The sequence below is a fragment of the Natator depressus genome, chromosome 3 (genome assembly GCF_965152275.1).
Source record: "Natator depressus isolate rNatDep1 chromosome 3, rNatDep2.hap1, whole genome shotgun sequence".
Classification (NCBI taxonomy): domain Eukaryota; kingdom Metazoa; phylum Chordata; order Testudines; family Cheloniidae; genus Natator; species Natator depressus.
This window is the reverse complement of record NC_134236.1, coordinates 137,584,043-137,603,146: the sequence shown is the minus strand read 5'-3', so window position 1 is coordinate 137,603,146 and position 19,104 is coordinate 137,584,043. Positions and strand designations below refer to the sequence as shown.

Sequence of the window (19,104 nt, the reverse complement as noted above, 5' to 3'; positions counted from 1 at the left end):
AGAAAAACATCCAAAAATATTTATAATAAATTTAAATTGGTATTCTATTATTAACAGTGTGCTTCATCGTGATTATTTTTTTTTAATCTTGCAATTAATCACTATTAATTTTTTTAATCATTTTGACAGGGGTTTTTTTAGAGCTTAATTGCACACTCTTACGCCTCTGACATGTGCTTAATTTTGGGCGTGTGAACAGTCCCATTAGGGTTAACATAAATCCTAAATTCAGAGGCATGTAATACTCACTTGCTTATCTGTTTGCAAGATGAGGGCCTTAATGTTTAGTTAACACTTTGGAGGAAAAACAAGAAGATAAGAAACCTGCTAGTTTTGTAATTAATCTGTGCCAGTCAGCCCAAACACAATATCTGTTAGTATTCCAGATTTCAGGCAGCGATTCTCAAAGGCACAAATGGGGAGTTAGGTGCCCAACTCCATTCACTTTTTATGGGAGCTAGGGGGAGTTTTTCAAAGTGTAAAATGGCTATTAGATACTCACGTACGTGTGTCCATTCCTGCACAAATGCACATACTTGTAAGCACGGGAGACCAGTGACCCAGCCATTGAGGGAGGCTGGCCCTCAGCCCCTCCCCTTGAGCCCAAGGCCCCGCATTCTGACTGCGTCCCCCTGCTTCCGCGCCGGGTGGCGTGGCCCCAGTGCTCCCACCCCTGGCACACAGGGTGGTGCAGCTGCAGCACCAGTCACCCCAAGTCCCTGCAGGAGACAGGCTGACCAGCCCCAGGCAGCCTGGGCCAGCCAGGGCAGAGGGATGGGAACTGCAGGATGGGGCCTAGCCCGAGGACGGAGTGTGGGCAGGGCCACACTAGGCTGTTTGGTGAGGCACAGCCTAACCCTGCCTACGATACCTGCCACCCATGGTTATAAGCATGCATTTTAGTTTCTGGTTTGCCTGTGGACTGAATTGAGAGATTATACACATTATTCAAGGATTAGAGACTGATTTTATTGCACTTTCCCACCAGAGTTTCTAATAATCCTCTGCTGACTTAGAGTATATTGGTTCAGGTCTTGCTCTTCTCAAAGTTATTTTTATATAAAGAGATTGAGAGATTGAATTTTCATTGACAGATACGTTCTTAATGCTAAACAACATTTTGCACATGCCCTGCCCCCATAATGTGGCGAAGTTTGTACACACAATCTTGTTACATAATAAATGGACGACTAATCCTCTTCTCAACACCAAATGCATAGTGAATTGTATCAAAAGCCAAAATTCAGAGGGATCTGAATCCCCTAGAGATAGTGTTTCCTCACTCTAATGTGCTACCTGCTATATCCTGGTCATCCAGTTACAAAAGCTCTCTCAGTTATTGTACTGCAGGCTACAAGAGCCAATACCTGCATCCATTGCCTACCCAAAAGGAAATGCTAAAGCTTCAAATGAAAAAGGCAATTCTCCCCTCTGTTTTACCCAGGTCCTACCATAATAATCCAAATAGGTTGGCTCTACTCTACAAACAGGTAAAGATGGGGGTAGGTGGATTGTCTAACCTCATCTCCAACCTGTTTGTCTCCAGGCTTTTTGGCTCAAACCCTTCCATTTGAAGCTGAATAATAAGACTTGAGTTTGAAACTCTTAAATATATATTTAGCCCACATAGGAGCCAAGCATGGGAAGTCAAGATCCTTATAAAACAAACTTTGAAGAAAAACAAAAACAGGTAAAAAAAAATTACCATTTTTCTAATGACCTTCAATACCAGCCCAGAAAGTAATTCAATACCTGTTCATGACCAGGGGTTTGATAGCCATTTATTAAATGCAATCAAAATGTTTCTGTGTTCACTAGTATCTTTAGTCACAATATCTACTCTTATTTGGATCAATCACTTCCATAGCCAGTCCCATGAAACAACTGGATAGGGCTACTGAACTATCATCTCCCGCTCTTTTACCCAACTCTATCAGTCAACACCTTCTAACATAACTTGACAACACCGTTGACCCAGACAAAGAATTTACGGCAATCTTCCAGGCTTCCCTCTGCTATTCCCTTTCTCCTGGTGCCCTATTCGGTGTTTATGCAGAATCTGCTATGCAACTGACAATCTGAATCTTTCCTACTCGCCCATGGAAAATCTGAAGCATATATAAAAGAGGAGAGTAGTTCTAATTGGAATCTAGATATATTAATCTCTTTTCAGGTGCCAGCAGCTCCTTAGTCTGCTCAAAATAAAATATGTTGTAACAGCTCTTCAGTCCAAACCCAAATACTTTTTAATACCACTGCAATTCGGTTACTACAGACAAATTAGGTAGACACTTTAACGAGTAATCAAACAGAACAAAAAAGGAGCTGAAATCTACAATACAGAAAAAAACCCACACCCATTCTTTAGAGTTACCCCAACATCTAGCCATTTCAACATATTCTAGGTTTTTCAACTGATCGTATAGTAAGCATATAATTAAGATAACACTTCTCTGCACTTAAACCATACAATATTTAGTCCACTGCACACTAAAATGGAGAGAAGCTGTCAGGGTTCCTTCCCCACTCTGAAACCTAGGGTACAGATGTGGGGACCCGCATGAAAGACCCCCTAAGCTTATTCTTACCAGCTTAGGTTAAAAACTTCCTCAAGGTACAAACTTTGCCTTGGCCTTGAACAGTATGCCCCCACCACCACCAAGCATTTTAAACAAAGAACAGGGAAAGAGCCCACTTGGAGATGTCTTTCCCCAAAATATCCCCCCAAGCCCTACACCCCCTTTCCTGGGGAAGGCTTGATAAGAATCCTCACCAATTTGTACAGTTGAACACAGACCCAAACCCTTGGATCTTAAGAACAAGAAAAATCAATCAGGTTCTTAAAAGAAGAATTTTAATTAAAGAAAAGGTAAAAGAATCACCTCTGTAAAATCAGGATGGAAAATACTTTACAGGGTATTCAGATTCAAAACACAGAGGATTCCCCTCTGGGGAAAACCTTAAAGTTACAGAAAACAGGAATAAACCTCCCTCTTAACACAGGGAAAATTCACATAAAGCAAAAGAAACTAATCTGCCTTGCCTGGCTTACCTATACTGCTTGCAATATTGGAGACTTTGATTAGAATGGGTTGGAGAAGATGGATTTCTGTCTGGCCTCTCAGTCCAAAGAGAGAACCATGATGTAAACAAAGGAGCACAAACAAAAGCTTTCCCCCACCCCCCAAGATTTCAAAGTATCTTGTTCCCTGATTGGTCCTTTGGTTCAGGTGCCAGCCAGGTTAGTTGAGCTTCTTAACCCTCTGCAGGTAACGGAATGTTGTCTCTGGCCAGTAAGGATTTTATAGCACTGTATACAGAAAGGTGGTTACCCTTCCTTCTTTTTTTTTTTTTTTAATGACAGAAGCATATTACACAAGAACAGTCTGTTTGGTGTTAAGGTAAAGTATTTTTGACACTCAAACTTTGAGCTCCACTTACAGGTAAACTTAAGAGGAATTTGTCTACTAAATTTTTTCTACCCAATTATCTACATTAATAGTAGTAATATATTCCCGTAGCACCTAAGAGCCCCAGTCATGGACCAGGAGCCCATTGTGTTAGGCATTTACCAATACAAAACAAAAACAGTCCCTGCCTCAAAGTGTTTCCACTCTAATTATAAGACAACAGCTGGACAGAGAGACAGGAGAGTACAAGCAAACAGTGAGACAATATTCGTCATAATAGGCAGCTGTCTCTTTACACCAGCAGCCTAATTGTTGTCAAGTGAAGTGATGGATTCCACAACTGATATCAGCCCACATCCAACCTGGAGTTCATCTGCTCAGGCCCAAAAACCATGTTAGCAAAGCTAGTTTTCAACAGGACTCAAAAGTGCTTCAGCATGGCTTGTCTAAACACAGTAGAGGACCGAACCATCTTTTAACAGTAGTAGTAAACAGTGTTTAAGATTGATACTGCTAACATGGTTCCCAACCTGATGGAGATTGTCAAGATTCCTTCCCCACTCTGAACTCTACGGTACAGATGTGGGGACCCACATGAAAGACCCCCTAAACTTATTCTTAAGCTTATTCTAAGCTTAGGTTAAAAACTTCCTCAAGGTACAAACTTTGCCTTGGCCTTGAACAGTATGCCCCCACCACCACCAAGCGTTTTAAACAAAGAGCAGGGAAAGAGCCCACTTGGAGACATCTTCCCCCAAAATACCTCCCCCCCCCAAGCTCTACACCCCCTTTCCTGGGGAAGGCTTGAATCCTCACCAATTGGTACAGGTGAACACAGACCCAAACCCTTGGATCTTAAGAACAATGAAACATTAATCAGGTTCTTAAAAGAAGATTTTTAATTAAAGAAAAGGTAAAAGAATCACCTCTGTAAAATCAGGACGGTAAATACCTTACAGGGTAATCCGATTCAAAACATAGAGAATCCCTCTAGACAAAACCTTAAGTTACAAAAAGACACAGCTTATTTTACCAGTCATTAAACAAAAGAAAATCTAATGCATGTTCTAGCTAGATTACTTACTAACTTTACAGGAATTATAAGGATACATTCCTGATCTGTTCCGGCAAAAGCATCACACAGACAGAAAGAACCCTTTGTCCCTCCCCCTCCTCCAGATTTTAAAGTGTCTTGTCCCCTCATTGGTCATTTTGGGTCAGGTGCCAGCGAGGTTACTTTAGCTTCTTAACCCTTTACAGGTGAAAGGGTTTTGCCTCTGGCCAGGAGGGATTTTATAGCTCTGTACAGAAAGGTGGTTACCCTTCCCTTTATACTTATGACAGAGATGAAGCCAGTCTCTGCAAATGCATATGGTTTCAAAATGAATACAATGGGTGCTGCTGTATACTCCAAAAAAAACTCCACAGAATGGGTTAAATAACCAGAGACACTGTTTTTCAACCAATATTATCCATGACCTGGCTGTACAATATTTGGGCACAGCACCTGCAACCACTCATCATAAAACTCAGGTTCTAGATCTTATTTACAAATCCCTATCCCTACTGGTCCCCATCAGCTCATCAAGACCTTGGATAATTTATTAACATGGAACTAATTCAATCGTACACGTTGTAACACGGGATAGCATAATGACAGTATGCTAGATCTCTCTTTTATAGCACAAGCCAGGTTACATTATTTTCCCTGGGACGTTGATTTGTCGCCAGTACTGTTCCTGTATTATTCTAGTGCAGACTCCAAGGATATGTTATAAAAGATTCTGTACCACAGCCACTCCAAAATTAGAGAATAGAGTCCCCAGATCAGTTCCCATTTTATCCATGTGATCATTAATAAGTACTTGTATGCAAGAAAAAATATTTTCTCTGGTTTTAAAAGTATAGGCAACACTCACATCTCTGGCAACTCCTATGTTGGATTGTCCAGGTCCTCAGTTGCTCTCAGCAAGCTATTTCATTCTGCACAATGGTTTACTATTATTTCTGTGGTAATTTCTGGTGGGAAACCTGCGTTCCTTGCCAAGTTCTCACAACATGTCAGAAACCCACGGTTGTGTCTGTCTAGTCTTATAAAGTCATTCTGATGCCTCTTAGGAAGGTGTTACTGAGGGTTTCCTTTGTCTGTGCAAACTGTAATACTGATCTTTATAATCCAATATAGTAAAACTGCTCCATTTCAAATTGTTGCACATTTCATCTGCCATTTACCAAAAAAAAAAAAAAAAAAAAAGTCTGGGTCCATCTCTACTGGAAAATACATTTTCAAGTCATTGATTCTTGTTTATACCAGCAGCCCCAACTTGAGGTTTTTGTACAGTCACAAATCCACCAGTTACATGTGGTTTCATTCTAGGGAGAGTGCTACAGTACCCTAACATGACTTTCATTAGATCTGCTATTTACTTGGAGTATCTCCAACTGAATTTCAAAACATTTTTATATCATGTCTTCCTGAGGTTTCAATTGTATTGTTAAACCACTTTTCATAACTCTCATTACTCTATTTTCTCTCTGGTAGAAGCAAAAATACTGCTTTTCTTCTCATCACCTATAACATCAGTGGATCATTTTCATTCACAGGTAACTTTCCTTGGTGGATGCACAAAGAAATATCTGTAAAGCAATGAGCTGTGGCCTCAGATCCATAACATTCAGCATAGCTGAAAAGGAATCACTGAGTTCCCACTTCATACACAGAGCAAAACAAATATTTCAAACACTGGCATCTTCCTTCCCTTTAACTGCTCCCTGATTCCTGGCTCTGAAATTTCTTTTCAAAACTTACTGGGGAGTGGGAAATAATTTGTTCTTTCTTAGGTATTTCTAATATCTATAAATGATTAGAAATCAGAAAACATAACCTCAGATCAAACAAAAAAGATCATACAAAATGATATTCACATAGTGGATTCCAAAGTTTCTGGGCTTTTTCACTTATGAAGGTACAATAACATTATAGGAAAATAGAAATGGTCGTAATGGATGAAACCATCTACTCTAGTGACTTGTCTCTGACAGTGACCAGTACATGATGCTTCTGAGAAAGGGGCAAGAAACCTGATAACGCACAATTATGGAACCAATGGGGGAAGTTTTGTCCCCACCTCAAGCAGTTGGTTCTTTTATGCTCCATTGAAGCTTTATTCTCCATTCAGTGATATCTGTGATGTTGGAATCCAAGAAAGAAAAACTGAGGAAAGAAAAAACCCCTTCCTCTCTACGTTGAAAAGCAAGGGGATGATATGGAAGAGGCCTGTTGAGTTTTCCTTTGCTCCTGATTTCCCAGCTCTCTCCCAGTTGGAAGCCCAGGAGTCTGAATCACCTGGTGAAACAAGGGTCTAAAACAGGATGTGGGGTGGATGCTGTACCCACAAACACTCCTAGTGCACATAGTCACTGCTGGGTGGTTCCAGTCTGTGGCTGGAGAGGCCTACCAGAGATTAAAAATACGTAGGTAGACTCAGAGCATCTCATCCCAACTTCCTGTCCGACCAGAGAAGTGAGTGTGTTACACTTTCACAGAAGGAGAAGGGCTGAAGGAACATGGACAGGACCAGCAGCAGTGGCAGAGAAGGGGCTGGATGTGGCCTTTAGGACTGCAGTTCTAGGGGAGGGGTTGGTGGGTGTGAAACAGACCCCCCAGGAGGGGGAGAGAGTCTCCGCACAAACCAAGCAGGAACCTCAGGGCTTCCCCTGCAGGGTCTGAGATATTGTTAATGGAGTTAACCTGGCATTCTCCATGGTTTGGCTAAGGTAGCACATTCCCCTCTCCCCACCCTTCATCTCAGTGTTCGAGTTTCTCCCAGGCTGTATTTATATTTGAGTTTCCAAGGCACCTAAAATGCCTTGGATTCCAAGGCACCTAAAATGTCTAGTAAAAGTCTTTATTTTTATTGACCTTTACAGTGTCCCCATCACTAGCAGAGAAACAGACACTGTGATGAGGAAACAGAAGGAAAAAATTAAAATGATTTTTCAATTGAAAAGGAAAAATATGCCAAAGTAACAATGCAATATGCAAATTGTGCAGTTGCATGATTTGCACTTCTTGCCCTTCAAGAATGTCCAATGACTCCTTTCTACGTACAATTTTACGTTTTCATAGTCAGCCATATTTATTATTGTTTGAAAACTTGCCCAAGTTGCCTTGCTGCAACACCCATACTCTTGGAAAAAAATCATTATTCACTTTAGATACCCTGATTTCAAATGATGCCATCTTGTTCACACACACAATAAGCCAGTCTTTTATAGGGCATAGTACTGGATTTTGCCAGTCGCCTTTATACACAATATTTCTAATGCAATCCATTCTTTTTCATTTCAATAAAAAAATCTTTAAAATAATACTTTATTAATGCACCTACTATGCCCTCTACTTCCTAATTGCTTATATACCTGGGCGAGCCAGCGTTTTCAACCTCACACTGTAAAGTGCGCCAAAATAAATGTTTAGTTATTGTCTGTGCGCTATATCACTGGGGCCTGAATTACCCCGGATCAACAACACATTTTTTAACATAGCCAATAGGTATTTATACAAACAGTGAAGGGAGAATATGGCCCTTATAGCACATAGCAACAAGCTTTCAGTTACCAAAGTTACTGTTGCATTCAGGAGGGAAACATGATTTTCACGACTTTCAGCTGTATTGCTTTGTCCACCCTTTATTTGACCATTTATTCATACAAAACCCTGACTCCTTCCACCCCAATAACTGTATCACAAATTAGTGAGCTCCTATATTACTTTTATATTACTTAAAAGCCACATGCCTAACTTGCCGAATTGGGGCCTTAAAGTTTGTACACTGACATAACCAAGTATTTCCTTCAATTATCTCTAGGCATATTATCCTTTTTTTTTCTTTTTTTAAACTTTTTGCAGAATGACATAAGACTAGCAAATCACCTGTTATGAAGATGCTAGTTGTATGCCAGAAAAGACTATTAACGAGTTGATTCCTTATTTTTAATGTGAATTAGTGAGAAATACGATTTTCCTGGATGGTTACTAACATATAGGAATGTATTCAAATATCCATTTTACTGTGGCACTGAGTTATCTTTTGCACCGATCTCTTTTCTTATGAGTGGAAGTTTAGGAGAGGATGTGTTAACTCTCTCTCTACTGCACTTTCACCTAACTCTTCCCTCGCAAATGCATTCTATCCATTATGCTTCTTTTGGGGACAAGCTGAGAGGCAGTTAACATATCCAGACCTCAGCATCAAATATGCCACAGAATCAAAGCTTCCTCCTATAATTAATTCCTACAGAATGCTATACTTCGTCCAGACCAGATGCACAGAGCTGGCAGTTCAGGAAAATTACTTCAAACCTGGGGATTGAAGCCTCCTTATTTTCACTGCCAAGCTAGGGAGTGCTTTACGACAGCAAAAGCTGCATCTTCTGGGATCAGGCAACAGCACAGAAATTGTTCAGGGTGGAAAGAAACAACTTGCTTGAAGAAGGTTCTGAGATGCAAGAAGACAGCCTCATAACACTGGGATATACATCTCAATAGCTGGCTTGCAAATATTTTATTGTTAATTTCTGTGCTTTGCTTCTACCCCAAAATGGAGGACATTCATCACAAATGACAAACTGACTATAAAGATTTATTCATGTCTCTTTCAGAACAATAACTCTCAATATAAATGGAAGGGGAAGAGATGAGAGAGTTGCTAAATGCTGTGCTTACAAAAACATGGGCTATTAAGATTGAACAGTTCGTTAGTTGAGAAAAATCTATTACAACATATCACATTTTCTTATGTAATTTTGTGCTCACAAATATAGCCATACGACTTTTGTAGATAACATTTCAGTAAGGCAACATTTTTCTTTAACTTAATGATTGGTTCACTAAAGGAATCAGGATAAAATCACTAGGTCCAACTCCTGTTAAAACTAGCACTTGACAGGCTAGGGTAATAAAAATTAAAAAAAATTTTTTTTTTGAGAAGGGATTGTATCTCCTTGAATTATTGTACAAGACCGAGCACAACTGGGGCCCAAAACTAACTGGGACCTTATGGGACTACTACAGAACTAAGAAGATAAAATACATCAATCTGAGCAAAGGCTCTTGTCATAAATATAAAGGGAAGGGTAACCACCTTTCTGTATACAGAACTATAAAATCCCTCCTGGCCAGAGGCAAAACCCTTTCACCTGTAAAGGGTTAAGAAGCTAAGGTAACCTTGCTGGCACCTGACCCAAAATGACCATTGAGGGGACAAGATAATTTAAAATCTGGAGGGGGGGAGGGACAAAGGGTTCTCTCTATCTGTCTGATGCTTTTGCCAGAACAGATCAGGAATGCATCCTTATAATTCCTGTAAAGTTAGTAAGTAATCTAGCTAGAACATGCGTTAGATTTTCTTTTGTTTAATGACTGGTAAAATAAGCTGTGTCTTTTTGTAACTTAAGGTTCTGTCTAGAGGGATTCTCTATGTTTTGAATCGGATTACCCTGTAAGGTATTTACCATCCTGATTTTACAGAGGTGATTCTTTTACCTTTTCTTTAATTAAAATTCTTCTTTTAAGAACCTGATTAATGTTTCATTGTTCTTAGGATCCAAGGGTTTGGGTCTGTGTTCACCTGTACCAATTGGTGAGGATTCAAGCCTTCCCCAGGAAAGGGGGTGTAGAGCTTGGCGGGGGGGTATTTTGGGGGAAGACATCTCCAAGTGGGCTCTTTCCCTGCTCTTTGTTTAAAACGCTTGGTGGTGGTGGGGGCAAACTGTTCAAGGCCAAGGCAAAGTTTGTACCTTGAGGAAGTTTTTAACCTAAGCTGGTAAGAATAAGCTTACAGGGTCTTCCATGCAGGTCCCCACACCTGTACCCTAGAGTTCAGAGTGGGGAAGGAACCTTGACAGCACTTCAGCTCAAAGTCATTGTGAGTTGCAGATGGATTCAGAAACCCAACAGCCTGAACTCAGCTCTTGGCAGAAAAATGGGCGCTTAGCTGAATCAGTAGAATATTTTTGTAAGCCTACATGTTCTGCAGTGTTCCCTCTAATTTTTGATAGGCCGTGTGCACAAAAAATTTCTTCTGTGCAAATTTTTGTGCGCTTGGTGTTTCGCTGTGTGCACGGGGTTTAGGATCTGTGTGCGCATGCACACCTTAAAGGCAACAGTGAGGTTTGGTTTAATTATTTGGAATTTCATTTTTTTAAATTTGCACACACAAAAAAGAAAAGGGAAACAGTCATTTCAGTTCCCTCTGAGGGCCCAATCTTTTCACACTAGAACATGCAAAGCCAATCCTTAAGTATCCCTAAGTGCACTCCACTTGCTCACTACTTCTGTCTCAGTGGAATAATGGATACCCCACATGCCGTGCAGTATTACGTAGGATGATTCATTCCCTACACAATGCACTGTGTGTAGCAAAACAAAAAAGGGGTGTGTTGGAGCTGAAAACAGGTGTACAAAGACCTAAGGCCAAAACCTCACACAATACATTCCAAAAAGAGAGCTAAGCAACTATTTCAACTCCAGTCCAGGAGTATCTGCCCTTACTTAATTTTGAATAGGCGCCTGATGCTGTAACAGTCCCATGTCGCTCCAATGGTAAGTGAGACAGTTTATCGAATCTTTTGTTTCCAGGGCCCTGTGAACATTGTTTTTTAAATGAGGGCAAGTGGGGGGGGAGGTATGCCCCCAAATAGTGCTCCAAAGTTCTCTCAGTTACAGTGAACCACTAATACAACTGGTTCCCCAACACCCTTAAAACTCTCAGCATTACCCTGATACACACAGCTTTAATCATAATTTTGAAACAAAAGTGTCAGGGCAACACGAGTGCTGCATTAGTATTTATTTCATGAGCCTCATCGCTGTCCATTTTCAAACACATATGATAGTTTAGCTCTCGTTGATTGGTTTTGCATTTATTTTTTCTTGATAAAGGACATATTTTATGTTACTGCTGACAAACACCACTTACAATTTACCAACAGCTTTTAGAGCCCAAAATATCATTAGTGTTATAAACACATTTTCTCCTGATGGATGATATTTTTAAGTCCACATTGAGGATGTCATATGAAACAGAAAATACCTAGCAAAACTACAATAAAATTCTCTGAGCACACTCAGTAGCCTTCTGAAGCGACCAAACTTTATAAACATTTCTAAGAATCAAGGGACTCCGGTCCAAATTCTCAGTTACACTAAGGTCCCTTTACAAGTGTCTGGCAGCATAGAGAGGCCTTAAAGTGTGCATAAGTGACATTACATTTACTGCCAGAGTGCTGTAAAGGAGCCTTAGTGTAAAAGCGAATCAGACTTTAAGCCCACAAAAGTGATTGCCTTCAGGGGTTTTTAATTATTGTTAATTATTCTGAGAGACAGACAGACAAAAACCAAACATTTAAAAAATGCATGTGTCTAATTCAAACAGATTCAAACAAATTTAACAAGTACCTTGCAGCCAGGCCAAAAGCTGGGTGTTTTTTTTTGTTTTTTGGGGTTTTTTTAAACAAAATTAATACGTTACCATTTGAAATGACTGAGTGAATCCCTAAAGACAGGAAAAGAGCTGGTAAAGCTTTCTACTAAAAATCCTATCGAAGTTGCTATGGTTAATACTATGATACATTCAGTTAATAAAAAAAGGCCTTCATCAAAATTATTAGCTCTATGTCCATTATTCTAATGTTGGGGACCAGCAATTCCACTTTTCTACCACAAAATTTCTATTAATGTCAGGAAAACAATTCAAAAACATACCCAGAAACTGCAGGATTTGATTTTTTCCCATTCATGTCCTGCTCAAGTCCTGTTGGGACCATAAGTGAAAAATAATGCTCCCAATGCACATCATGTTGAAATCTAGACTCTTGTAATTACTGTTGCTGCAATTTCAAACAGCTATCTGTTTAAAAAATGGATCCACTTAATCCACTTTTATCACTACAAAAGGTTTTCTCTCCCCAACCCCACTCTCCTGCTGGTAATAGCACCAGTGGGGTGGGGGGAGAGAAAACCTTTTGTAGTGATAAACACCCATTTTTTCATGGTCTGTGTGTATAAAAACATCTTCTGTATTTTCCACGGTATGCATCCGATGAAGTGAGCTGTAGCTCACGAAAGCTTATGCTCAAATGAATTGGTTAGTCTCTAAGGTGCCACAAGTACTCCTTTTCTATATTGCATGTTTTCCTAAAACAGCTTGACACCGGACCACTAGCTATTTATTTTTAAACTATACTAAGAAAAATTCCTTAAATCAATTCTATCAAAAATTAGAAGAAAAAAAAATTGCAACAGAATATGAAATATATTAGCATTACAATTTCAACTGCTCAGTACTATTTATGTCATGTGTTAGAACAGCCTTAAAACAGAACACGTGGATCATTATAATAATCACAGGGCACAAAGCCTACATACAATACACTGTAAACTAGGCCAGTCATGTGCTCACAACCTGCTGTCATTAAAATCAGTAACAGAACTGATGTGGAATACTTGACTTGATTCTATATAGAATGCAGATATTATGTACTGACTGCAAGCGCTGCATAGCAAGATGTAGTGCTCTAGACAAGATACTCAGATTTCAAAGAGACATAAGAAACCATAAAGATTGCTTGCTTAAAATCTATTTAGTAATCCCAATCCCTCAACCGCACTTAAATTTGCTGGAAATAAATAATACATTTTTTTCAGAAAAAGCACACTGTTCAAGAGTCAGGAAGATACCATATTTTATTTCTACAAATGTTGCTGTGAAGGATGCTCAGTGGGAATATTTTTTAGTAGAAAGCAAGGGAAGCTTTTCTGATATTATATGAGAGAATAGGGACAGTTTCTGGGAAAGTTAATGTTACCTTTATTTCCCATTTTCTTTCACACCAGTTGTTATTATTTACATTGTTCTGTCAATTTGCAGGCAATAAAAAAGGACAATAGCCTGTTCTTTTATGCATAAATTATAGTTCTAGTTCTTTCATTTTAAACGTAACCATCCTGCATAACATGAAAGGCATAATCACCCTCTGCTTGCACAGACAGCTGGCATATGCATGCAAATGAGGGTCACAGTAGTTTCTATGACAGACAGAGCTACTGCTGCATTGGACACTACTTCTTTCACAATTACACTCTTTAGATTGTTGGAGATATAGGGAATGAAAACCAAGAAGTGCTTACAGGATGAGAAAAAAATATATATCTGTAAGAAATGAGAAGCTATCCATGGAAAAGAGGACCTTAAAATAAACCAGAATACTTCAGTTTTTATCATAACTAAAATCTATTCTAAAAGCACAGCCATAAAGGGGAAAGAGAGAGAAAATGAGGGAACAAGTTTGTAGGATTTTTTTAAATTATAAAGCTTTATTAAGACACTGCTTTCAGCAAATATTTATGTATTATTTGTTAGAAAAGGATTTAGAAACTCCAGTATAAAATAGAGATGATGCCAAATGCAAAATTCTGATGTGGGGAGTTTTAAAATTAGATCCAAAGTTTGTGGTGAAGATGGGGAGGTATTTGAAAATGGGCACAGATTCAATTTAATGCAGATGGAACGTGGAATTCAGATCAAGATCTGGGTTCTGACTCCAAAGTTTAGATGGAGGATTTTTGCTCAAGTCTACTCCTTTAAAAAAAAAAAATGTACAAATGTACTCATTGAATTACAAAAATCATGACTAATATGTAATATTTCAATCTGAACAACACAAATCCAGGAGTACTGTGCTGTTCTACAAGAACAGCTAGTGAAAAGGACTAGAAACAAAAAGTTAAACTGTCACATTGCACTGTGCAAACTGAGTGAAGTAGGAAGGGTAAAGGAGGAGCACAAATGGTAATACATGATTAAAAATAAGGTTAAAATCTTGGCTATAAACAAGGAGATATTTTAGTTACCTTTTTATTAAAGAAACAGAATTGTGGATAGTAAAAATGATTGTCATGATTTAAGAAAAATCATATATAAGGCAATGTTTCTTTAAGAAAGCAAAATTAGACCCACCACGTTATAAAGAAAAGGAGTACTTGTGGCACCTTAGAGACTAACCAATTTATCTGAGCATAAGCTTTCGTGAGCTACAGCTCACTTCATCGGATGCATCCGATGAAGTGAGCTGTAGCTCACGAAAGCTCATGCTCAAATAAATTGGTTAGTCTCTAAGGTGCCACAAGTACTCCTTTTCTTTTTGCGAATACAGACTAACACGGCTGTTACTCTGAAACCTGTCACACTTTATAAAGGTGCTAAAAATAGTACTCACAGCATTTTTTCAAACAGCATTGAAAGATGGGTAAGTTAAAATTATGTATTCAGTATAACCTCCATCTCCTTCCAAATCTAGCCTGGTGTTAGCTTGTGTGTAAGATTAAGCCAATCGAACAAAGGAATATTTGTGTAAACTTTGTAGCACTGCAGTATCTTACAACTTACATAGTTTTCCAAAACATCAGAGATGTATTGAAAATTAGGGAACATATGTGACAGATGTGACACAGGCCTGCTCTATTTGTTGAAGGCTCAACTTAAACAAAGACCAAAAAACCACACACACAATATCTCCAAAAACAAAGAGGAAAATAAGGGGCAGTAAATACAGAACATTCCAATCAAACTGCGTGCTATTTTAAAATAGGCATTTCTAAGCTTTCTGACATAATGCTATAAGATGCCTAACAGGCAAGATCAGTGAATGCTTTCCTAAATATGTTACACCTGAATGAGTTACACAATGTGGCCTGCATGGCAAACAGGCCAAAACCACCAAGTTTTCCATCACAAGCTTTTAAAGCCTGTTTTCTGCAGTGTGGCCCTTCTGTGCTTGAACTCCCGATTCCATTTTGTACCACATGCTTCTTCTTGTAAGAGGAACGAATAGTGCTACTGTTAGATATGTAAATGTGTCTAACATCAAGTAGGTCCAACAGATCCACTATTTTGGAGGGGTTTAAAACTTGGAATAAGTAGATGCTGACCAATCAATCTATATTGTGAGACTCGATGTTCATCTCCCACAGTTTACTCCATATCTGTGCAGTGCCCAGCACAACTGAGTTCCAATCACAACTGGGTCCTGTAGGCACCACTGCAATACAATAGACACATACACACATGAAAGTTTCTTTTCTGAATGTTCTACACACCCAGAGAGTCAACTTACCTGTGACAGAACATTTTAGAACAGTTTTCAACTACAAATTCTCAATATATTTAATACCCTTACCTGTGGGGAAATTGTAAAGCATTAAATGCTGATCCAGCAAATTAAGCCCCCAACCCTGCAAACACTTATGCATATGCTTAATGTTATGACTACATGTAGTCCCATTGACCACAGCGGCATCACTCACATGCATAAAAAGCGTGTGTGTTTGCAAGGTTGGGGCCTTAATTTGCACAGATAAGATTCAAATCTTAACTTAGCACATGCTATTTTGGAGGTCTGAAATGTATACTTGTAAGATTTTCACCCAGAAAGTCACTTTACTAAACTTAATAAAAGTCACTCACCTGTAAAGACATTGGGAAAGTTATCAGTAGAAGCCTGGACCCCTGAGGACTTCCTTGAGTGAGTCAAAGGCTCTCTTTCTTCTTGCAATCTCTCCCTGGACCTCCTGTACTCCAATAAGTCTGCAGAGCCAACCTTTTTAGATATTTCACCTTTGTGATCAGATAGCTCTTCTGTCCAGTCTGCTGATCGACTGAAATAACCAGCCAAACTGACGGACCTTTGCTTCTTGATTGATTCCTTCTCTTTTCTGTGGAAGGACTCGCGTCGTCTCTTAAAAAGTGGGCTCTGGGATGGGGAAAGAGAAGGTGACTGACTGGGAGAACTCAGCTGCCTAGTTGTGGTTTTGATGTAACATGGGTTAATCAGGTATGGCTTAAAGCATCGGGAACTGAGCTGAGGACTTTCCACTATCTCCCCAGATGACAAAGTGCCATTTTTCATTTCAGTAGAAAAATCACTCTCCAGTGCCTCTTGGCTGGCTGATAAACTGCATTTGCCTTCCTGAGTCTCAGCAGCATGATCATGGCCTGCATCTGAAAAATCATCATCTCTTCCAGAACCTGGGAAATCAACAGCTTGTACTTCACTAATTTTAGTCTCCGAATCTGCTGCTGGGAACAGAAAATGGAATTCAGAACTGTCTATGTGAGACCCATTTTCTGCTACTGCTGCATTTAAATGTGGATAATCCTTGTGTTCACTAGCTACAGCATTCACTTCAGCCTCAAGATGTTCCTGTTCAGCAGTCCATAGCTTGTGTTCTTGTGTTTCAAATAAATGGTTACCAGGATACACTGTATCTTTCAGTTCACTTTCAATTTCACTGTGGGGAATGGTTTCTGTAATTTCAGATATTGCTGAGACAGCCAGCTCAGTTTCTGGGCTACTCTCTTTGTCACTGCTAGTCACTGAAAGAAACTGTTCAAGATCTAAGGGGGCTGCTTGAGAATTAGCCATGTGTGGATCCATTGTTTTGGTGACCTGCTCCTCAGTTCCAATGTTAATTGCCCCCTGCTGCTGCTGCAGTCTAATAGCTTGCTGGATATCAGAAAGCAAATCCTCTTGTTCTGTGGCTGAATGGAAACTGTATATATCTGTATCGGAGCCAGAGCTGGTCCTTTGTCCATCCTGTGCCTCTGCAGCAGCTGGGCGAGTTTCATTTGTAATTTCAAAATGCTCAGCATCTGTGTCCGAGAGACCCGCTTCATCTGCAGAAATGCTTATATCCGGAGTTTTGTTAATAATTGAATGAGCACTGTCCAGCTCCCCTGTATGCAAGGCCTGGCTTTCTAAAACATCCTCCCTTGAACTACTGGTCCCATCTTTAGCCTTGGACAGATTTTTTCTGATCCTCAGATTTGAAAACACTGAGGCCCGAGAGTCTGACTTACCCTTCTTTTTGCCAGATTCACTTCCTTTACCATGCTTCCCCAGTCCTTTTTTGCTTCCTGCTCCCTTCTTTGTGCCTTCTGTATCCTTGGGCCCAGAAGCATCCTCTCCTCCTTCACATACATCACCTGTATTTTTCTTTAGCTTCCCATCTTGGTTCCCCATGATTTTTAGCAATCCAACCCCTTCAGAAATCAAGCCATGCTGCTGGATATCATTCACTTGGCCTGTCAGCGAGCTCCTCTCTAGCAATCCAGGTTTGTTTTCAGGCGGTGGTGATGCAAGCGACGCAAATGCTTGCTGTGCCTCTCCCCCATCTGCTAGAGCTGCCTTTTTGCATAATATGCTGCTTGCACTGTGCTCTACTGGGACATGCTCAGTACAGCACTGAAAGCTGCAGACAGCTCCTTCCAATGGCTGCTCCTGACACAGTTGCTTTTGCACTGTGGATCTGCTACGTTCCTCTTTCTTTATAAAAGATTCTGTGAAAAGTGTTTCCTTTATAAGAGTTACTTCTTTTTCCACTGTTTGAATTGCTTGCATTGTAAGCTCAGGGGAGATCACAGCTCAGTTTGTTATCAAATAGCTACAATTTCAGGACTTCAAAGTTCAAATTCCTGGAAAAAAGAAGAAGAAAAGTTAAATGAGAGGTACCATAATTACTCTGTCATTACCTAGAGGAATAAACTAGTACGCCCCAAAAATACAAATATGCTAGTTTAATAATTTATAAAGTTCTTAAACATGTTACTTCAATAGGCTACACAATACCATGTGTATTTTACACATTTAGCTCATTTGTACCATAAAGACACAGTTAGCTAAGTTCTCCTTCTTTAAAAAAACAAAACAAAAACAAAACAAAAAACACCTCTCTAAAAATAAAAAAAAAATGGTGTGTATGCAAACTGATCCATTGAACACACTTTCAAAGATATACATTGAACTTTGAGTGGGATATTGTATTAGTATAATTACCATATAAAACAAACAGTTTGTATTGAGAAGGTACATATACAATTATTCTCAGGACAGTAAGCTCATCAATATTAAAAACACAATACCATTGTTTCCTCTTATAAAAACATTTGATATGAAACTAATTAAATCAAACAGCACCAGCCAAATGCAACTCTGAAGTAAAGGATACAGGTAAAGTGTTCCCCTGTTCACATATAAATATTTTATAACAATTGGTTTAAACACTGCTGCTGGTTAGCTATTTTGAAACTACAAACAATATTTTATATAAAAGATATATTTTATTTTTCTATTTCTGGTTCACATGCGTGAGTATATGCATTTCATTTAAAAAAAAATCCTACTTTCAAAACAAATATAGTGCAATTTTGCTTGTTTTGTTTGTGGGGGTTTTTTTGGGAGGGGCTGCTTTGTAATCATGGGATTAAATTCCATGAAGTAATGTAACTAAAATGGAAAAAAAGGGGCATAAGAACACAGAAATTGCCAGGCTGGATTACCTCAGTGGACTCTCTAATCCAGCATCCTGTTTCTGACAGCAGCAGTAATTGATGCTTTAGATGAAACGACAAAAAAAACCCATAGTGGGCAATTATGTCATTAGCTGCTCATAGGGGAAGCTTCTTCCTAACACCTATCAGTTAGTAATTGGTTTATGTCTTGAAGGTAGATGTTCTCAGCCACACAAATATCTAATCATCTGGTGTATTGCATCCAGTTTTGAGCCCCTCACTTCAGAAAGTATGTGGACAAATTGGAGAGAGTCCAGCGGAGGGCAACGAAAATGATCGGGGGC

At 39.3% G+C, this 19,104-nt stretch overlaps 1 protein-coding gene across 1 annotated transcript in view; it reads right to left on the bottom strand.

The window, feature by feature from the left end:
- The window catches only part of FMN2 (formin 2), a 239,356-nt gene extending 221,573 nt beyond the window's left edge, over positions 1-17,783 (bottom strand). Inside the window, exon 1 of the mRNA XM_074948897.1 lies at positions 15,938-17,783. Coding sequence (XP_074804998.1) covers positions 15,938-17,492 — 1,555 coding nt within the window. The 5' untranslated portion in view covers positions 17,493-17,783. The remainder of the gene's footprint in view (positions 1-15,937) is intronic.
- Positions 17,784-19,104: the final 1,321 nt, after the last annotated feature.